At 49.4% G+C, this 20,861-nt stretch overlaps 3 protein-coding genes across 6 annotated transcripts; 1 reads left to right on the top strand and 2 right to left on the bottom strand.

Moving 5' to 3' along the window:
• Nucleotides 1-278: 278 nt before the first annotated feature.
• Nucleotides 279-5,811, top strand: CCDC189 (coiled-coil domain containing 189). Its single transcript, XM_029947777.1, has 9 exons — nt 279-664; nt 989-1,020; nt 1,529-1,594; nt 1,747-1,916; nt 2,478-2,548; nt 2,749-2,865; nt 2,946-3,015; nt 3,093-3,179; nt 4,012-5,811. The coding sequence occupies exons 1-9, from the start codon at nt 461-463 to the stop codon at nt 4,188-4,190; spliced, it is 996 nt and encodes a 331-aa protein (XP_029803637.1). The 5' UTR covers nt 279-460; the 3' UTR covers nt 4,191-5,811.
• Nucleotides 4,303-13,706, bottom strand: PHKG2 (phosphorylase kinase catalytic subunit gamma 2). 3 transcript variants are annotated; one of them, XM_029947775.1, is made up of 10 exons: nt 13,611-13,706; nt 13,098-13,210; nt 8,525-8,700; nt 8,215-8,269; nt 7,069-7,134; nt 6,813-6,976; nt 5,418-5,508; nt 5,165-5,318; nt 4,967-5,092; nt 4,303-4,860 (listed from the first exon to the last, which is right to left on the bottom strand). In XM_029947775.1, the coding sequence occupies exons 2-10, from the start codon at nt 13,190-13,192 to the stop codon at nt 4,567-4,569; spliced, it is 1,221 nt and encodes a 406-aa protein (XP_029803635.1). In that variant the 5' UTR covers nt 13,193-13,210; nt 13,611-13,706; the 3' UTR covers nt 4,303-4,566. The 3 variants fall into 3 exon arrangements, with proteins under 3 accessions (XP_029803635.1, XP_029803634.1, XP_029803636.1); XM_029947774.1 differs by having other exon boundaries at nt 13,539-13,643; XM_029947776.1 differs by lacking the exon at nt 5,418-5,508 and having other exon boundaries at nt 5,165-5,361; nt 13,539-13,645.
• Nucleotides 13,693-20,829, bottom strand: TMEM265 (transmembrane protein 265). Of its 2 annotated transcripts, none has more exons than XM_029947780.1 (3): nt 20,742-20,829; nt 19,526-19,696; nt 13,693-13,837 (listed from the first exon to the last, which is right to left on the bottom strand). In XM_029947780.1, the coding sequence occupies exons 2-3, from the start codon at nt 19,691-19,693 to the stop codon at nt 13,697-13,699; spliced, it is 309 nt and encodes a 102-aa protein (XP_029803640.1). In that variant the 5' UTR covers nt 19,694-19,696; nt 20,742-20,829; the 3' UTR covers nt 13,693-13,696. The 2 variants fall into 2 exon arrangements, with proteins under 2 accessions (XP_029803640.1, XP_029803639.1); XM_029947779.1 differs by lacking the exon at nt 13,693-13,837 and adding an exon at nt 17,795-18,286.
• Nucleotides 20,830-20,861: the final 32 nt, after the last annotated feature.

Here is a 20,861-nt window from a genome sequence, read left to right as displayed (position 1 = left end):
AACTTCATTTCCTGTTTCTATTGGTCGCGCTTTGTCCCGCCTCTTGGGTCCCTTTTGGTTTCTTTCTGAACACCTCCTCTTTCTCTCGGTGATTGGCCAAGTAAACAGTTCCCGTGGCAACTGACACCGCACTCACATTCGCTGGCCTTAAGGGCCTCATGCCAGCCACTTTGAAGGGAGGACGCAGGGAAATCTATTGCGCTTGCGCATTCTCTTCTTACTGATTGGCGAGCGCCCTCCACTTGCTCCCTCCCTCCACAAGCTTCCTTAGCAACGGTCGCCGTTGAAACGGAGGGTGACGCCCCCTGCGGATTGGCTGCACCCGGCCTCTTTACGACGTAGATTGGCTTGAGGCGTCGCTAGAGGGCCAGGCCTTGGCAGTCGCTGCCCCAGAACCCGCTTTCGCAGGACCAAGGCGGGACAGAGCTAGTGAAGACCCGCGGCAAGGAAGAACAACGAGATGATCCGTCAAAAGTCCTCCCCGTTCCTGAGACTGAAGATGCAGTCGGAGCTTAAACATCCCGCCGCACTGCAGCAGGATCCCGAGAGGGACCTCACTTCAGTGAATGAGGCCGTCGTGCGGTTGGTAACAGGTGTGCGGACCGAATCCGGGACGGCGGCCTCGGTAGAAGTGGATGAGGATCCTACAGCCAACTTGTTCCCGGTGAGGGCGGGACAGTGGTCTGTTTATGAATGTTTGTCAAAGGGCTTCCCAGCAGGGTGCCACCCGTCGTTATGTTTATTAACGTTCAAGACGTTTCCTGGGTGCCTTGGTGAAGAGGCAGCGGTGTGTAACTCCGCTGTTAAATGCTCATGAATAGTACATAGGGCCTATCGAAGCCTGACCTGCCGGCGTTGCTCATACATAATCTTTAAAATGAGAAGGCAAGTTAGCGGGCTCACAGATCCACTGGAGATTGGCGACGGGTCAGGGAATGGGGCAAGGGATGACACAGCTCTGCCTGCCCAATCCGCTTTCTCCCCGCAGCCACCGCTGCCCCAGCCTCGGATCTGCATGTGGTGAGTGTGAAGAGTCTTGGGGAAGCGTTACACTTTACATTTGCATTATTTCCTTCCCAAAAGTCTGTCAACCAGCAAGAGCATTCCCCATTTTACAGATGAGGAAACTGCAATTATCCAAGATGACTAGATCTCCAGCTTTCCTGCCTCCCCAGTCCAAAAAGGGAGGGTGGGGAAAAGGGAGCCAAAGACTAAGGATGTAAATGGAATATCAACTGCTATGGAGCATTGTATAAATGGGGACACTGATGCCACACGAGGAGTGGCAAAGAAAGAGCTCGAGTTTCCTAATCCTCGGCTTTATAAATGAAGAGGACCCTAAGAATTCATTTAAGCCATATCCCTTATTTGAAGATAGAGAAAGCTGGACCCGGAGAGGGGAGTGGAAGGGCTAATCCTCAAACTCAAGTCTCCTGGTCCCATTTCAATGCTCTTGCCATCATAGCCCTGCCAGGAGACTAATGCATGAAGGCCACCAATACCTTTTCACCTTTTTTTCTTATGACAGGAAGTACCTGGACATCCATTCCATGCACAGGCTGGAGAAGACCACCAACACTGAGGAGATGAGGGAGTATGGGGGGATGAGGGAAGGGCAAAGAAGCTGTCTCGTGGGGAAGATTGAGGGGGCTGGGCTGGGAGGCCAGGAAGAATTCTCAGCTCCAGAGCACGGGGTGCACCAGTGTGGGGGCTCGCTTACTCCTTCCTTCCTCTCCCGCCCCTAAGGGTGCTAGCTGAGCTCTTGGGGCTGGGCTCTCCTGATCAGAGCCTGCGGGATGCCATCACCCTGGACCTCTTCTCCCATGCGCTCCTCTTCTGCCGCCAGCAGGGCTTCTCACTGGAACAGACGTCGACAGCTTGTGCCCTGCTCCAAGATCTTCACAAGGCCTGTGTTGGTGAGAGGAGCAGGCTGCCGAAGGGTTTGAGCCCCGGGGACAGAGGAGGCTGGGATGGGACAAGTGATCAAGGGAAGCAATAGTGGATGACCACTTGGAATCTTTGTTCTGTCATTACACGCAGTATTACCACACAAGTTGTTTCGCCTTTGAAACCCTCCATTTCTTCAATATACGGCACCAACTTTATGAGAACTGTTCTGAGCAATAGTGTTTGTAATATATGTAAATATACACACAGCATGCAATAAAATAGTCCTCCTCCACCCTCTTTATTCCTAGAACTGATTTTCTGCAGAATGTTTACAAGAGCTACAATCACATATTTCATGTTTTATTGTAGATCACTTGTGGGCAGGACCTTGTCCGTCTCGGTCAGGGCCCTAGAACAGTGAATGGGGTACTTGGGATTTGTTGGGTGAATTAATGAAATAAGCCAGGACTTACACCTAGATCTTCTTCTAAGCATCTAAAGCTGATGCTTAATAAGTACTGGCAAGTGAATGAAATGAATGATTATCAGGGAGGGGACTCACTGTCACTTCTTGCTTTCCCTCCCAGCAACCCCCTTGGGCAACGTGGAGGAATGTTACCGCTACTTCACCAGTGTTCTTTTTTGCCATGGAGTCAGGGTCAGTGCCCCTTGGACGTTATCTTCCGTCTCCTCCGGATAAGGTCTAGCCCAGCCTCCTGCCCTCCCTCACACTCATCACCCACATCTCCCTCTGAAGGCTGCAAGGGGCTCTCCCTGCTCCTGGACTTCTGGGTGCTTGGATAAAAGGTCAGGGTTCCTGGGGGTGGTCAGTCCTCTAACTCCCAGTCATCCCCACAGCGGCCCCCCTTCAGTATCAACCTCTTTAGGGAGGAACAGCTGCTGGCCCTGGCAGATTATGTGGTCAACACCTACTTCCGCCACTTCAAGCTCTATAAATATGTCTTCACACCCCAGGTACGGAGGCCGCCTCTCATCACCCCCTTTCGCTCAGCACAGATGCCCTTCTCAGCCTCCCTCCTCCTCCCTCTTCCCAGGTGCGGCTGGACCTATCTTTGACTTACATGGGGCTACAGCCACCTACGCTCCAGCCAGAGGATGAGACAGGTAAGGGAGAAGATGGGGCTGGGGCTGGGTTGGGGTTGGGGCTGGGGCTGAAGCCTCTTCCTGCTCCTGGCCTGCAGAGAAAGAAGGCGACGAGTTGGAAGAGCCGGTAGTTGCCCCACAGGAGGAGGAACCGGAAACAGTGGTCCAGCCAGAGCAAGAGCCAAGTGAGGAGCTGGAAGGGTTAGGGTCCCCTGTGACTTGGAGCAAGTATAAAACGAAGGGTTTAGACCACATCAGGACTGCAGGTCTGTTTTAGGCACAGCGTCCTTTCTCTAAATGATCCCTAATGCAGAAATCCATGATGACAAAGGTAATAAAAGTGTAACTGCTAGGGGCGAGGGCAGGAGCTCCAGCAAATGATAATTCTAAAACCAATGACAGTAACAGCCAGCACATGAGTAGCTATACTAGGATGTCAGGCAGGCCCTATGTTAAGCATCTTACATTTAGGGGCATCTGGGTGGCTCAGTCGGTGAAACGTCCAACTTCGGCTTAGGTCATGATCTTGCAGTTCGTGGGTTCAAGCCCCGCGTCGGGCTCTGTGCTGACAGCTCAGAGCCTGGAGCCTGTCTTTAGATTCTGTGTATCCCTTTCTCTCTGACCCTCCCCTGCTCACATTGTCTGTCTCTCAAAAATAAATAAAACATTAAAAAAATTTAAAAGAAAATAAAGCATCTTACATTTAATCCTTCCTCAGTCCTAGGCACTAGGTGCTAGCACTAGCTACCCTGTACACAGGAGGAAGTGGAGATACGCAAAGATTAAATCACCTGCATAAGGTCACTTATCTGCTCATCAGCAATCCAGAGAGTCCAGCAGGACCAGCCCACCCGCCTCTCTCTACAGAAGGGCGAGCTGACCCTGAGCTGAAGCCTTTCCTGAGCACCCCCTCTGTAGCCTCAGGCACACCTTGGAGGTTGTGTTTGCCCAGCTAGGGGCAATCCCTCAGCCCCATGGCGTCTCTGCTGACCTGCTCCTTCTTCCCTGCCCCTGCAGGCCAGGTCTCCATCCTGCGAGCCTACATTAAGACCCAGATGAGCAAGGAGCTGGGGCAACTCCAACAGCTGATGGAGGAGCAGCTCAAGGCCAGTGAGGAAAGGCTCAGCAGCAAGTTGACTGTCCTAGAGCGGCCCTTACAGCTACCTCCTGGCAAAGGCAAGAACAAGACCAAGTGACCCCCAATAAAGGCCTGGGGCAGAGCAGCGCCACCCTCACCCCCTGCCCCTCCTGAGCACCTTCTGGGCTCCCCTGTTGAAGCCAGACAGCAGACACAGGGCGCTGGCTCTGTCGGGTGTGCAGCAGATTTTATTGCAGGTGCAGCACAGGCAGCACTGACCAGGCCAGGCGTGGTGTTGCAAGCAGCAGCACCCTCCACCTCAGCTCTGATCCCAAAGTCCTGGCTCTTGGGGGGGCAGGCGTATAGGGCTGGTCTTTATGGTCGTACAGTCGGTGGCGGGCATGGCCAGGCAGGGGGGCCTGAGGCCAGAGCCCATAAGGGCTGGAATGATAAAAATCCTCCTCTGGGAGAGTCCTGCTTTCTGGGCCGAGGTGCTAGCCCAGTGCCAGCATGGCATGGTCCTCGGTGATAGCAGCTGAGTCCCCCTCTTCTTCGGGGCCCATGATGGGAAAAGGCCCAGGAGGCTGGTGCTGGAAGAGGGCTGCTCGGTTCTGTTGCTCACCCTTCTTCACCCAGTGCCCATAGAGCCGGAAGGCACAGTTGTCGATGAGGCGCCGCACTGACCGTAGCGCGTAAGGGTCCCTCAACAGTGCACTCTTGGTCAGCGGCCGGACACGCTGGGTGCTTAAGGCCACTCGTCCGGCAGCCAGCACTGTCCACACTGCCACCTGGGAAGGAGGGGGCAACGTGAGCTCCAGTGGAGCATCCACCACAGAAGGAAGATCAAGATCATGGGACAGAGGAACAGGCTCAAACGCTGACACTCCCGCTTACCCGGAACCGCTGGCGGGGGCTGAGGTTCCAGGGTTGGCTGCCTTCACAGCGCTCAAAGAAGGGGTGCTGGAGGGCTTGCTCAGCTGTCAGGCGCTCCTCAGGATCTACCTGTAGCAGCTTTGAGATCTAGGGGAAACCCCAGAGCATGAGGGGCAGCTCTTGCGCCTCCTTCCTCACCCTCACAAGGCCCCAGCTCACCAGGTCTTTGACGGTGTTGGAACGGTCATCCCACTCGGGTGAACTAAACTGGTACTGGCCCTCCATGATCATGCGTAACATCAGGATCTGGCGCCGGTGCCAGAATGGCGGTGAGCCAGCCAGGAGTGTAAACAAAATCACCCCACAGGCCCAGCTGGGAAAGAGACCGGAGTCAGGCAGGACTAGGTGACAGGTAACTATGTTGAAGGACAAGACGCAAAGAAGGAAAGAAGTCGGGAGGCCAGAAACTCACAGGTCGACCTCCTTGCCATAGCCGGGGTGGGTTTCATCCATGGAGCATTTAAGGATCTCTGGTGCTAGGTACCCTGGGGTCCCACACAACTCTGGGGAGAGAGGGCTGAGGTTGATGGATGCCACCAGCCCCTTCAAGGGCCTTCGCTGGAGCCTCAACGCTGTCAGGACCATATGCGTTCCCATTCTGCTCCCGCCTGCCTTCTACCAAGGACGGTACCAGCCCCTGTCCTTGCTGTAAACCCAAATACCCACCAAGGGTCCTGGTGGCCTTCCCAAGGAAAACTTGATTTTTGGATTGACTTCAAGGTCTTACCCAACCATATAATTTGCTAACTGCTCCTTGTACAACTCTGTGCCATATTTTTACATGCATAATATACATAGAAAACAAAGCTTCAATCTTTATGTTCCTTTCTGCCCAAATCGAATCCTCCTCTAATCTCTATTCTGTGTAGTGGAATCACCACTCAAACCAAAGAGAATGAGCAGAAATAGAGGATTTCTTAAGGCGCATACTGAGTTAAGTCCCTTGTTTAAAACCCTTCCCTGGCTCCCATTGGTGGCCTTGGGCTCAAGTCTAGACTCCTGCCGCACAGCCCTCCACAACTTGATCCGATCCTATTATTTTTAGCTGCTTTTATCACTTCAGGCACCAATTCTTCCATCCCAGCAATTGCGAAACTATGTTCCATGGCATATTTCCAGGAAATCTTTGGCCTAATTTGAAAATGATGCTTCTGGGCAATTTATTCCTACAAAAAGTATTTAAGAATGCCTACTGTGTACCAACCACCATATTAGACACTGATGAATTAGATGTGCTCTTACCAAGCTGTCTACCAGGAAGCAAACAACAGAGTAAGATGGGTGTCACAAAGGGAGAAGACACAAGAACAGAAAGCAAAGGATCTAATCTGACCTGGAGCTTTAAAGTGAAACCTGAACTGCCAAGGGCAAGGGAGGTGTGGGGCAGGAGCAAAGATGATTCCAAAATGGGGAAAAGTATATGTGAAGTCCAAAGGAAACAGCATAGCATCCATGACACAATCGTGTAACTCCATAGGTTAAGAACACGAGCTCCATCAGACTGGAGTTCCTCTTCTGTGGGTCCCTCTAGCTGAATCAGATGCTCCTCCCTCCTGGCTTCCCCTGCAAGGTCCCTTGTGTGCTGTGTGCCACTATCTGTGCACTAGTCTCCATCCATCCCCACCCTAGATCAGGAAGCCCACTCTGAGATACACACAAGGCTTTGCACCCAGAAGCACTTGGCAAATGCTCACTGACTTCCCCCCTTTGCTTGGTACCTGGGTTCTCAATTATTAGACCCAGCTAACCAGCCTCAGGCCTGGGTCTCCTTCCCTCCCAAGCCTCTTAGGGCACCAGGACCCCTCACCTCGAAGCTTCTCGCCAGGTTCCAAGTGGCAGGAGAACCCAAAATCTGAAAGTCGGATCTGCATATTGTCATCTAGGAGAATATTCTCGGGCTTCAGGTCTCGGTGCACAATGTTGTTGGCATGGAGAAAGCTCACTGCTTCCAGCAGAGACCTCATGATGGACCTGAGGGAGGCGCAGTCTCCTCCTCTGCTTCTCCCTGCCCCGCCCCACCTCACCCCCTGCTCACCCCGTGGGCCCACAGGCTCGGCCATTACCTGGTCTCCTTTTCTGAGAGGGCCACCTTCTCTGTGAGATAGTCAAACAGCTCTCCCTTCCGCATCCTAGGGACAGGAGGGGTTGAGGGGGAGGTGTACCTTACAGGTGGACTGAGAAAATAAGCCAGTGGCTCACAGAAAAATCCACAGAAGAGGCCAGTAAAGAGAGACTCCTCTTAGACAAATGAAGGGTCTTGAGAAAGAGTGCTCCAAGAGTTAAGTGAGGCTGGGGGCAGCCTGGCCCAGGGGGGTGGTGGTGGAAACATAATGCCCTGTGCCATGAGAGGGCTATTTTTAGCAAGAATAAGTACTTTCTTGCAAACAATACTTTGCAGGAGGCCCTTGTTATCTGAGAGCAGACTCGAAGAAGACCTTTTAAAGTGAATCTGTTTAGACCACGGAACAAAATTTTGCAGTTCATGGTAGCAAAAAGTTGATGAGGACTTTATTTTGAATTTTGCTTATTTTGTCTTTAAAAATTGAGGTCATTAACTGCAACTCTGCATCAGTCCTTGAAGTCAGGTGTTGTTTGGGGGCATGTCATTGTTTTGCAACATTATGTAACGACAGACACTTCCTTCCTACCCCGCCCCCTCAACTTTTAGAGAGGGCCATTTCTGTATGAAGACTCTGTGAATTTTTTCCAAGGGTCTCTCTCAAAAATATTTGCTATTTAAACCAGTCTCTCTTGAGGTACCTTTGCACTGGTTTACATTGTATTGTCTAACATCTCACACTCGGATTCAGACTGCCCAGAAAACGAATTGACGGGCAGAGATGAACGCCAGGTTAAGGTGGTAGGGTGTTAAACAGTGAGAGACAGATGAGCAAGAATCTGTTGATAAATGATCAGCTCTTAAAACAGCCTTTTCTTCCCTGATAACCTTATGACCACGGGGAAATGGGACAGTGGCCCCTTGGGTCATGAAGACCCTTTTTAATTGGCTGGTCATTAACCCTCTGGAAGAACTTGTCCAATCAGGGCACCCAGGGAGAGGTGGGCCAAAGCCACGGGCAGGCAGGCAGGCCCGGGCTGGAGCGCAGGAAGGTGCGAGCAGGGGAGTCTTAGCGCCCTGCGCTGTCATGCTGGGGCCACACACGGAGGGGAGGAGGAGGCGTCTCAGATCAGGGCAGGGAGATACTCACAGATCAAACACCAGGAACATGAAGCTAGAAGACTCGTAGGAATCGATGAGAGTGACTGGGAAAGAGGCAGAAAGGCAGAAATACGGAGATGGAAAGGAGCGGATGCATGTTAAAGGGGCTTTCCACCCCGAGGTGGCAGTGGGCTGTTACTGGGAAGGAAGGAAAACCAAAAGGAGGCAGTAGGGACCCAAAGGCTGGCCACACTTTGAGGTGGAGCAGAGGCATGGAGGCAGTGTCGGGGGCACTGGGCTATGGGCAGGGCCAGCAGGAGGTGGCTGTCAGCTAACAGGAGCAGGGGAGGCAGCCTCACTGATGTGGGGGTGGCCGGCGACCTGGCGAAGGATGTGCGTCTCTCGCCGCGTGGCTTCTCGCACCTCCTCTAGCTGTTCGGGGCTCAGTCGCTCAGCTGTCACCTCCATGATCTTCACCGCAAACTCATGGCCAGTAGCTCGATGAACGCAACGGCGCACCACGGAGCTCACTCCTCTGCCAGGGTCAGAGAGCACGAGAGTCAGGCCTCCTGCTCTCATTTCCACGCAGAGCGGCGCCTTGGCCTCCTCTTACCCACTGCACTGGATTCTGAAGACCCCTCTGGACGACAAGACTGCCTCCTGAGCAGCTCACCCTGACCTACAGTAGCTTCACAGAAGCCTCAACAAGCAACTGGGTACCCAGCAAGGTGCAACACAAATCGCACAGAGAAGGCAGGTGGAGGTCCTGGGTTTAAACCCAGTTTCTGCCACTCCCTCCATGGATAAGCCAAGGCAAGTCTCTTCCACACTGAGCTCCGGAGCCTGCCCCCGGCCCCGGACCCCAACAAGGAGAAAGTGGGAAGAAATGATCTAAAGCTCCCTCCAAATTGTACTCACGCTTCCCTGATCACCCCACCCAAATCCCAAAGTTCTCCTAAAATACCTCAAGTGCAAGGGGCTCCAAATCAATATTGGGCCACTGACTGGAAGACCGAAGTTGTGAATCAGGAGACCCTGGTTTAGTCCCCAAATTTGCCACTCATTAACCTCCACGTGACCGAATGACCTAAGGTTTCTGGGCTTCCACTCTGCCGGCTCTGAAATGTGGCCCCAAAACATCCTGAAGAGATGTTGAAAAACATTAATGAGGTCAAAGCAGAGAAGCCCATTTGGCATGGTGGAGAGAAAGTCCCTGCTGGGAATCCGTCACCAATTCCATAGGCCTCTACGAGTACCTCGGACTAAGTGTGAACCTCTCCAAGATCGGCCCTCACCCCACATTTCCTACTAGGCTGGTTCCTTGGCTGACCTCCCCTTAACTTCACTGCCGTGCTCTCAAGGCCTCCTTGCCCTCACCTAACTCCCTTTGCTTACAATGCCTGTCAGCCACATCTCTGGTTCCATCAATAGATGAAAACTGCTGACCCTCCGGCCAGCTCACAGAGGCATTATATTTGGTCAGCGCATGACTGTTCTTTTAAATGTGAATTCCCGTCGTAAGTGGGACAAGACCCTTCCAGCCACCGCAACGCTCACCACTTCCTACTGTCTTACTCTTGATCACCTCACAGGTTTCCTTTCCTGATGTCCACTAAATGGAACTGCCATTCAATCAGACCCCCAAACTAGAAATCTTGGTACAATTCTTGGCTTCTCCCCCTCCCTCACAACCCACCACATCCAACCAGTCCACTCCATTCTGTGTTTTACAAATCTGTTTCCTATTTCCCATCTCCGCGGCCATAACAGCCTCCCCACGGACCTACTGCTGCCAGTCTCAGCCACTGCAACCAGGCAGTGCACCACACTGCTTCCAGAATGAGCGGCTTCAGACAGCCCCAGTCAGGTCATTCACTGCTAGAAAATTTTCCAGCTTAAATTCTCTCCTAAGTTCTAAGAGTTCCCTCATTCCTCAGCGGGACCCCCTAGAGCAACTGTGCTCTTTTTAAACGAGGCCTACCGAAGAATTCCAACCTTACAGTTAACCGGGGGGGGGGGGGGCACTTAAAATTGTGCTTTCTCCATACTGCATCCCTATTAGCTTCAAGATAGAAGTCAAATCCCAGTTCCTTCACCGTCACTCAGAAATAGTCTCAGTTTCTTTTCAGCCTCATCTTTGGCAATTACTCTGCTATTCAATCTCTATTTCGGCGACTTACAACTTATGATCAATTTCTAGAATGCATCAAACTCTTTAAAGCTTCAGGCCTTTACACCTGAATAGACTGGTACTCTGGGAAAAGTCATTCAGTGAAAGCATGCAGGTAATTTACTGTGCCCGAGAAACACAGGGTAAAGAGTGGAGCCCAGGGGTTGATGCTACTACAGTAATGCCAGAATGAGAGGATGGGGATCCCAACCCCTGACCGGCTTTCTCCAAAACGGGTCTTGCTGTGTGCCCTGTGGCAGTGGAACGCTGTCCTTCCCTAAGGGCTCTTCCTAGCCTTGGTGAGTCCTCCCTTACCTGGTCCCGAAACCCTATGTCAGCTTAGGACTTCAATCTCAGCTCACTTCTCTTCCAGACACTCTCTCTCCCCTGATGACCTTCATTCAGTCCCAGGGGACTTAAATGCCAACTGTGTGCAACTGGTTCCTGCTACACTGTCTCAAACCTTGACTCGTCTCCAGAATTCCTGATCCCAAAGGCCTTTTTGACATCTCCATGTGATGCCTTCAAAGAGTCTGAACAAATCTAAGACTCACGCCTTTGTCTGCTTTCCTGGATCACAGTAGACCAGCCCAACCTTCCAGAAGCACATTCTTTTTGTGCTTTTATTTCTAACTCACAGGTGCTATCTTAGTCTCCCTTGCTGACTCCTCCTCTAACCCCTTAATGGTGACATGTCCCAGGGCCTGAGCCTAGGCCCCTTTCATTTCTATGTTCTCACCAACTACTATCTATATCCTAATGCCTCCCAAATTTATTGCTCTAGCCCAGCTCTCTCTCCAATTCCAGACACGTGTACCCACTTGACAGTTCCAGGTAGGTATCTCAAACTTAATAGTATTTCCAAAACGGAGCTGCTGACTTGCTTGCCCCTGCCTGAAATCCGATCCTTTTCAGTCTTCGTTGCAGTAAACAGTACTCAGGTGCTCAAATCCAAACCTTAGATGTTACTCGTTTCCCTTCCCATTCTCTCTCACAGCCCATAACCAATCTATCAGGAAACTGTATCAAGTCTCTCTTCAAATCATCATCTAATCTATCCACTTCTCCCCATCTCTACTGTGCCTCTATTCTAAACCATCACCATCTCTAGCCTGAATCAATCAGTAGCTTCCGAACTGATCCCTACACACCTACTCATGTCTTTTCCTATCCATTCTCTACATAAGAGCCAGAATAACCTTTTTAAAATAACACTCTTGTGTTGAGCACTTACCATGTCCCAGGAAGCATTCTAACACTATCATATTAGAGGGTCTTTAATGTGTTTTTTTTGGTTTTGGGGTTTTTTTTTTTGAGAGACAGAGAGAGACAGCATGAGCAGGGGAGGGTCAGAGAGAGAGGGAGACACAGAATCTGAAGCAGGCTCCAGGCTCTGAGCTAGCTGTCAGCACAGAGCCCGACCCGGGGCTCGAACCCATGAACCGTGAGATCATGACCTGAGCCGAAGCCAGAAGCTGGATGCTTAACCGACCAAGCCACCCAGGCGCCCATATATTAAGGGGTCTTGAGTGGCTCTGTCGGTTGAGTGTCCGACCTTGGCTCAGGCCATCATCTCACAATTTGTGAGTTTGAGTCCCACATAGGCCTTGCTGCTGGGAGCACAGAGCCTGCTTCTAATCCTGTCCCTCTCTCTCTCGTCCCCTCCCCTATTTGCACATGCTCTCTCAAAAATAAATAAAACATTTAAAAAAAAAGGTATCATGTTAATTCTTTCTGTACTCCCAGTAACCTGCAAGGTAGGGTCTATTTTTATTCCCCTAAATGGAGAAACTGAGGCATGGAAAGTTTAAGTTCCTACCCCCCAAATCAAAGAAATGTAAGTCAGATCATTTTACTGCCCTGTTTGAAACAACCAGTTTCACTAGAATAAAATCTAAATTTCTTATCGTATCATAAGGCTCTACATAATGGAATGTCTATTTACTTCTCCAACTTAATCTCCTCCACTGTGTGCCACTCTTACTACATTCTAGCCACTGTGATCTTCTATCTATTGCTTGAATTATAGACTGAACCTATGCATGCGCTGTTCCCTCTGCCCCAAATATATCCTGTCTCAGCTCACAACCTGTTCATTCCCATCCTTCAAGTCTCAGCCCCATTAATTACTCTCATTCCGTCATCCCAGCACATAATGACCTTTATCTTGTTTTTGTGTTTATCATCAGTCTCTACCACTAGAATACAAACTCCAGGTGAACAGAAGCTGTGGGTCTTGTATTCCTAGTGCCATGCACAGTGCACCCAGCACACTATTCGAGTTCAGGAAACCTTCGATAAATAAGTGTAATGGCCACTGTCTCTACAAGTGAGGCCTTCCTTCTAGTTTCCGCATGCTGAACTCCTATTCATCCTTCAAGACCCAAATAGCCCCCTTTGGGGGAAAGTTGTGGTTTTGTGAGTCCCAACACACCACTTACACAGCCCGATTACTTAAACGTTCATGTGTCTCTTTCAGTCACTTCATTTGGAGTACCTCCAAGGCATAAACATCTCTTCTACCTTCCCCGTGTTTAGCTTCATGTCTGGTTGACAGTAAGTTGCTTCAACTATGCTTGCTGAACACATAAATGGATGAGTATGGAAGAAATGGAGATTGACTCACAAAAAGAGTTTAGTTGCCAAATGTTCCTCCACTAACCACTGTACCTTCCCATTTAGAACTATCCGGCCCTCGAATGGAACCCATTCTAGGACCCCATCTCTCTAGCCTCTATTCCTCCGGCTGAATGAAGCCTCACCTGCCAATGACGTCCTTAGGGTCGTACTTTTGGTAAAATTCTTTGGCCGCGGCCCAGTCGGGCAGCTCATCCTCCGGCCCCACGTCCAGCGTCATTCTGAAGGTGCTGGGGGCCTGCGTGGAGGAAACAGAGGACAGGAAGGGCAGTGAGGCCCATAGGCTCAGGGAGGACACACATCGCGGCTCGCGGAAGCGCAGCCCTTGCGGCTGGGGCGCCAGGATCCTGGGGGATGGGGACGGGGTGGGGGAATGATCAGGACTGGGAAGACCCTGCGAAAGGGCCTGGGGGCGGGAAGGGTGGCAGGGCAGGGAGGGGGGCGAGGGAGGGGAAGGGAAAAGGTGCTAAGGAAGAAGGGAAGGGGCACACGGGCAGGTGGCTGTTGCTGCGCAGGCGCACTTGGGCCGGCGCTGGGAGGGGGCGCGGGGTCTCGCGCAAGCTCACCGGCAGGTGAGAAGAGAGAAGCCAGGGTCGACGCGAAGCCGCTCGGTCTCGGGTTCGCCTCCAGCCCCTTACCTTACCCCTGGGGCGACACCGGCAACAACCTCAGGCCCCGCCCCCATCCCGTCGGCGAGTGGTCAGCGCCGCCTAAAGACTGGGGTTCAAAAACCCTTCCGATTGGAAGTTGGTAATCCAATAGGAAGCGGAGAGTCCCGAGTCTGGCGCGGGCGTTGGAGCTCGGAGCTACCTAAGGCTGCGGCGCTTGGGCGGGGCTTCAGAGGCAGCCAATCAGCGCACAGCATCTGCAGGGGACGGCAATGGGCGGAGCTCGTTGACAGGAGGGATTGGAGGCGCCAACGGTATCCGGAAGTTAGGTTTACCCGGAAGTGTGACTTCTGGGTATTTGGGTTTCGTAGCTGCGTTTCAGGTTCCCGGACTTGGTCATGGCCCCCTCCTTTTCTCCTAGCATCACTATCTTAATTTGGGAGCCTGGGCCAGAGTGCCTGCTTTGAGAGGTCACCTCCTGCTCTTAAAAGGCTTGGAGTGGACGCCTAGGTGACTCAGTTGGTCGAGCATCTGATTTCAGCTACGGTTACGATCTCAAGGGTTTGTGAGTTCAAGGCCCTACATTGGGCTCTCTGCTGTCAGTGCCAAAGCTGCTTAGGGTCCTCTGTCTCCCTCTCTCTCTGTCCCTCCACTGCTTGTGCACTTGTTCTCTCAAAAAAAAAAAATTGCTCAGAGCACCCAGCGTGGACCCCCTACTAGCCACAAGGTGAGGACTTGGATGAGCCAGAGCCTGTCAACTAGAAGAGGCTTCCTAGTCCTCTCGTTGCTACCACTCTTGAGTATCTCCAAAGCCCTGTGCCCATCATCTGGGGCCATACATTTTCCCAGTCTTCCACTACCGCCTCCCAAAAGCCTCTTGGGGGAGTATCACACTGTTCTAAGCCGGCCAAGTTGTGTGAGATACTGCCCAGAGCAACTTACTTCATAAGCCTTTTCAGTGCATAGCTCAACCCTGACATTCACTTACTCATTCAATAAATATTTGCTGAGCGTCTAAACGCTACACAATTAGCAGTGGCGGGGGCGGGGGGGGCGGGATCCTCACCCTCGTGGAGGCTATGTTCCAGCATAAAAGAGGCACAGGATAAATTCATTTAATCTTCTAGTAACTGTCTTAGGAATGTCACTTTGGGATCACAACCACAGAAGAGAAAAAAACGAATCCCAGTAACTTTCTAACGCAGTACTTTGACTTTATACCATCAATCTAAACAAAATAATTGCAAAGAAACCTTGAACTTTACTTTAGTAGGCTTATTGTTTGGTAGCATAATGAGATAATTATTCAGAAATTGGGCAAGTGAATAAACATGTTGATGTAGTTGGCAGCCAAGGTTCTTCCTGTGGGAATATGGAATTTGGGATGGGGAAAGGAGAGAAAGAACTTTATAACTGATTAAAATTGTATGATTTAAAACATAAAATTAGGTATGTTCTAGCTCTAATCTCAGCAATAACATCCCAGAAGAATGAATACAACTACTCTAAGTCATTTTATTTTTAAAGTTTTTTTAATGTTTATTTTTGAGAGAGACAGGGAGCGTGAGCGGGTGAAGGGCACAGAGAGGGAGATGCAGAACCTGGAGCAGGCTCCAGGCTGAGTTGTCAGCACGGAACCTGAGGCAAGGCTCAAACTCACAAACCCACAAACCGTGAGATCATAACATGAGCTGAAGTCAGCCGCTTAACCAATTGAGCCACCCAGGCACCCGGACTCTAGTCATCTTAAAGCGACAGTCCTCACTTCAAGGAAACAGGACTTCTTGGGAGAAGTGGCCAATTTCCAGGCTCGTGCCAGGAAATAAGTGAAGAAATGTGGAGACATAACAGGATGCAAGAACCAGGTTGAAGGCATATCCACTGGTCAAAACCAGGAACATAAAGATTAATGCGGCTGAGAGGAACAGGAGGGAGCCTTCCGATGTGCTGGAAGTGTCCTACTCACCGAGGTGGTGGTTATATAGATGTTTCCTATGAAACATTCACCTAGCTGCACACTTAAGATCTGTGTACTTTACTTCATATAAATTATACCTCAACCAAGCATTTTAATAAGGATGACAGTAATGGATCTAACAAATTGAACTAAAAAACATCTGGGACCATACTCACAGTAAAACTGACACTGGCACCTGGGTGACTCAGTCAGCTGAGGAACGGACTCTTGATTTCAGCTGAGGTCATGATCACGTGGTTCAAGAGATCGAGGATGAGTCCTGCATTGGGCTCTAAACTGACAGCAAGGACCCTGCTTGGGAGTCTCTCCATCTCTCTGCCCCTCCTCTGGTCTTGCTTTCTCTCTTTTAAAATAAATAAGCAATTTTTAAAATTGTTAAGTATTTAGGAAAGAAGGGCCTTCAACTAACTCTCAAATGGTTCCACAAAAACAGTCTGTGCACTTAGAAAGGTATAAAACAATCGTGGTGAAATGTTAAAAAAGTATTAGTCGAGGTGAAAAGCACACGAGTTCACTGTACTATTCTTTTACTGTTCAGTAGGCTTGAAATTTTTCAAAATTGAGTTTAAAAATAGCAAGACCTCAATCAGTTTGGAGGGAATGAGATAGTCTCCTCTAGTAAACTGAAGCTGATTAATGAAATATTAGCTTTAAAAAAGTTTCTGTATGAAATCTAAAATGTGTTATTCTGATGCGCAGGCAGCACCTTATGCCAATTCAGAATTTCTAGGGGTGAAGCCCAGGCATTAAGTACTTTTCGAGGCTCCCGAAGTGGTTCTATCGTGAAGACAAGATTGAGTACCAGTTACCTCTGTAATGCTAACGTGTGAAACCAACAATAGATTTTCTTCACTTTTCTTTCCTGAAGCACTTCAGAACACTGAAGACAACCATCATGTGCCTCTTCTTCCCCTTTAATCTTCTCTTCGGTGTGCAACTAATATCTCTAATTCCTTTAGGTGCTCTGCTAGTCTCCAAATTATGGTAAAATAACCCAAAATTCAATCACCAGGGCACATGTACTCCAAGAGTCATGTACAGGATGTCCACAGCAGCATGATTCAGAATATCCCCAAACTGTAATCATCCCAAAAGTCCACCAACAGAAAGTGGATAAATTGTAACATATTCATATAATGGAATATGATAATGAAAACTACAGCTGAATCAAATATTAATGAATCTCAGCAATAATGTTAAAGAAGCCAGATAGGAAAAGAATACATGTGATTCCATTTATATACAGATCAAATGCAGGCAAAACTAAACTCTATTGTTAGAAGTCAGAATGGGAGATGGCTGGGGTGGCTCAGTCAATAAACGTCCAACTCTTGATTTCAGCTCAAGTCATGATCTCACAGTTTCATGAGTTTGACCCCCCACGTTGGACTCTGCACCGACAGTGTAGAGCCTGCTTGGGAATCTCTCTCCCTCTCTCTGCCATTCCCCCCACTCATGCCCTCTCTCTCTTGCTCGCTCAAAATAAACTTTAAAAAAAAGTTATCAGAATGGTAGTTATCTGTGGGAAGAAAGGAAGGGAGTAGTGATTGGGAGTGGTATAAAAGGCGGTTTAGGACTGCAGGCAATGTTCAATTTCTTGACTGAATGGTGATTTTCAGATGTTTGCTTTGTGTTAATTTATAAGCTCTGTAGTTGGGCTGTTTTCCTGCATGCATAATATACTTCACAATTTAAAATAAAGTATGCTGAAGATTATCATGAGGCCCAAGATGTGAAAATTCATTGTAATTCTACAAAGCTTCATACACAGGGCAGAGACTTACCTGGGACTGCTTTCCAACCCTTCCATTCCTCTTTTGAATCCAGAAACAAACTATCTGGGTTCAATCCCAGCTCTGCCCCTCACTAGCTGGGTGACATTAGGTGCCTGTTTCCTCAGCTATAAAATGAAAACAATAGTACATGCTATCAAGTAACTGTGAGGACTGAAGGAATTAAGAAATGTAAAGTGCTTAGAACACAGCCTGGAACATAGTAAGCATTCAGTAAATGGTAGCTGCTCTGTTGATGTGCAAGGGAAAAGCTGGGATCTTTCTATGAAGGGAAACCTCCAGGAGAAGAAAAAAAAAAAAAAGAAAGAAAAAAGAAAAATAATCCTTTCCTTCTCTGGGAGCTCCTGGGTAAAGAAAATGCAGATTTTGCCATCCATCACATATACAGTCTGGCTCTTGCAAGAACCCAGGGAAAGTAGAGGAACAACAATTAGACAGGAGCATTTCACTACTAAAAAGTTTTTATTACAAAACAAATTCTAATAAAATCAGGCCTGGTTTTCAACCCCACCTCTGGGTTGAGGCTCCTAGGATGTGGTGGGCTGGGGGAAATAGGGGCTGGTGGGCACTGACAGAACAGAGCAGGCTGGCCTCCCCTCACCAGTCTCAGCTGCTGCCTCCTTTTAGAAAGGTCTAGAAGATCTCTTCCAAAGCCCTTTGAAAGAGGCACCATCCCTCCAGCCAGGAAGGACCACTTCTCACCCCAGACCCTAGCAACGCTGCACTGCAGGATCCAGGAGGTCTCGCTGACTCTCAGCAGAGGCCACCCAGGGTCACTCAGCCTGGGCGATGGCGTAGGAGAGGACCCACAGAAGCAGGGGGCCCAGAATGAGGACAGCAAGCCAGACGGCAAAGCTGGCCAGGATGAAGTTCCGGGCCCGGGCCCCCCAGTGCACTGCCTCCTCGAACCGGCCTGCCTTATGCCGCTCTTCCGCCTGTGGGGGCAGGTTTTTGGTTAGGTTCTCCCCCTGCTTCTGCCCAAGTGCCCCACACCAATCATCCATCCTTGTCATGGCTAAAAACGTGACACCCAACCCCCCACCTCTTTCCAATGTCTGTCTCTCATGCCTCATTTGCAAAGTAAGGTTTTCTGCTCTGTGCAGCTGTTGTTAGCTCACCAGATCACATATGGGAAAGTACTTTTCAATCCTTTTATCCCCAATCTTTTTCTGTTCATCCAAGGTTCATTTAGAATTTGGAACCCTTGGCAAGAAACAGAGAGCTATCTTGGAGTATTTAGCCTCCTGTCCAAACAGCACTCCATTCTCATTAGCCCAGTGGGCCTCATCTCTCTCATTATTAAGGATTCTGTTTATGATTTTGACCTAATGAAGTCCAGAAATTCTCATGATGATAAGAATACAGTTTGATTGTTAAAATACAACTAGGATTGAGAAAAATTCCAGCATGATGTTTAAGTTAGCCCATGTGGCCTTTCAAAAGTTTTGGTTAGGAGTCTGGAAATGGTGAAGCCTTCTCAAAAACTCCACAGCTTTTTCCCAACTGCTACAGATCACTCTAATTGCTGCTCAACTGCCTCGAGTCCTGCCCCTTCCAATCCATCTTCCAAGTAGGCCTTGAGGGCAGATCTCACTGAAACACAAACCTGACCATGTCATTCTCCTCTCCAAAAACTCTTGAAAGGACTCCCCAGTACCCTGAAGATAAAGTTTCAACTCCAAGCACAACACTGGAGGTCCTTGGGAATCCGGGCCCTCTGGCTTCATCTGTCACTATTCTTCTCTGGTCCAGTCACGCGGAACTCAGAGTCGGGGTACGCACTGCTCCCTTTACCTGGAATGCCCTTTCACCTTTAGTCACTCATCTTCTAAGGTTATTTTCCTGTCACCTACTCTACTATACACATGTATGTAATCACACATACATGTCCTCCCTAGCTCCCCAAATACCTGTGTTTACTCTATCACAGTACTGATGACCTGCATTACAGTAATACTTATCCATTTTCACAGTTCTCTCTTTTTCATTAGACTGTGGGCCCTCTGACGGCAGGAACCATGTCTTATTTCTGACAGCAGGCCCAGAGCCAAGCTCTGACAAGAACTTAGTAACTGCGTGATCACTGTAGATAGATCAGACACACCAAACCATTGCCTAAACTACACCCCCCAATCCCCCACCGCCCCGGCTCCCATAGGAATTGCATTCCTCACCTTGATGGCAAACACAAGGGCCATGATTCCCAGGCAAGAGCAGCCACAGATAATGCTAGTAGCTGCCAGGTAGCGGAGGCGAAGCCAGCAGCAGCGGATGGGGGATGGAGAATGAGCAGCTTCCATGTTGCTCACCAAGGTGTCCACTGCCTTCTCCTCGTCCTCCATCACCTGTGGGCGATACAGTCAAGGTACTTGTAAGCCCAACAACTGAGCCATTGGCCTGGCTTGCTCAGACTCCACCCTTCTCTGATATGCCCTCGTGACCTAGCCCAACTCTCAGGTATGCTGCCTTATGGGGAATTCCTCTAGTGACTCATAGACCAAGAGAGGAAATGTGTGGCCGGAATCCTTTCTTCTCAGTCTAAGATTCGGAGCCTTTAAAGGCAAGCTGGTGTGAATATCACATCATCTGTTTTACTGTTTTGACACGTAGGGAAAAGGAAAATGACAGGAGCACACTGATAAGCAGGAGAAAAACAATCTCAAAAGCTGCTAGGAATCAGACTATTCAAGTCGGTGATTTAAACTATTTCAAAAAAGCCTTAAAATTCCCTAAAGTTCCTCAGAGGCTGCTCCTGAATACTAAAGAGGGGGTCACAAAATAGCACCCTAAGCCCTACACCCCACTTCAAGCAAAGCAGTCATTTCATGTAAAAACACAGTGGATGAAAATACAGGGATGGAGGAAAGGAGAGAAAAAAGTATCCATCTAAGCTTTTTTTTTTTTTTTTTTTTAATAGCTGAAGACACCGAACATCAGGAAATCCTTACTTGCCTAAATCAGGGCCACTTTTGCTATGCTGACTCCCTGCCATCTCTACTCTCCCATTTTAACCCAGGCCCACTCTGACCTCATAACCCACACAGAAACCTACATAATGATGCCCTGCTTAATCATTTCTCATTCCCCTAACTTCTCAAGGCCTCTGAGCTCTGGCATCAAACCACCTTTTCCACTCTCATCTCCAACCATCCCCTTACATCCTACACAAACTGGAACCATCTACAGTTCTCTGAACACAAGTAATAAAAGACAGATGGAAAGAGAGAAGGCAAGATAAGAAGAGCCCAAAGAATTTCTGCCACAAAGCTCAAGAATGGGTATAGGGAAAGAAGTGATAAGGTAAACAGATGTAGTCATTAGGGGGAGAATGCAAGGAGAGGGTCCAGAGTGATTTAAAAAAAAAAATGTAAAATGAACAGGGGCTCTTACCTGGCTATAGGCCTTGAGGGACTGTGAGTTTCGGCTCCTGCCTCAGGTTTGGTTTGGCTTGGGTGGAGATGGAGCTGACTCAGGTCTCCAAGCCAAGCCCAGGGGTGGGGTTGGGTGGCC

The sequence above is a fragment of the Suricata suricatta genome, chromosome 8 (assembly GCF_006229205.1).
Source record: "Suricata suricatta isolate VVHF042 chromosome 8, meerkat_22Aug2017_6uvM2_HiC, whole genome shotgun sequence".
Taxonomy (NCBI): Eukaryota; Metazoa; Chordata; class Mammalia; order Carnivora; family Herpestidae; genus Suricata; species Suricata suricatta.
Note: the sequence above shows the minus strand (reverse complement) of the source record. Positions and strands in the feature narration are given on the sequence as shown.

Coding starts and splice junctions, on each gene's coding strand:
- CCDC189 (XM_029947777.1), top strand. CDS start 461: ATGATCCGTCAAAAGTCCTCCCCGTTCCTGAGACTGAAGATGCAGTCG. Junction 665..988: donor CTACAGCCAACTTGTTCCCG/GTGAGGGCGGGA, acceptor TTCTCCCCGCAG/CCACCGCTGCCCCAGCCTCG. Junction 2,866..2,945: donor AATATGTCTTCACACCCCAG/GTACGGAGGCCG, acceptor CCCTCTTCCCAG/GTGCGGCTGGACCTATCTTT.
- PHKG2 (XM_029947775.1), bottom strand. CDS start 13,192: ATGACGCTGGACGTGGGGCCGGAGGATGAGCTGCCCGACTGGGCCGCG. Junction 5,093..5,164: donor CCAACACCGTCAAAGACCTG/GTGAGCTGGGGC, acceptor GGTTTCCCCTAG/ATCTCAAAGCTGCTACAGGT. Junction 4,861..4,966: donor GCCCCCGCCAGCGGTTCCGG/GTAAGCGGGAGT, acceptor CCTCCTTCCCAG/GTGGCAGTGTGGACAGTGCT.
- TMEM265 (XM_029947779.1), bottom strand. CDS start 19,693: ATGGAGGACGAGGAGAAGGCAGTGGACACCTTGGTGAGCAACATGGAA. Junction 18,287..19,525: donor CCCTTGTGTTTGCCATCAAG/GTGAGGAATGCA, acceptor CTGCCCCCACAG/GCGGAAGAGCGGCATAAGGC.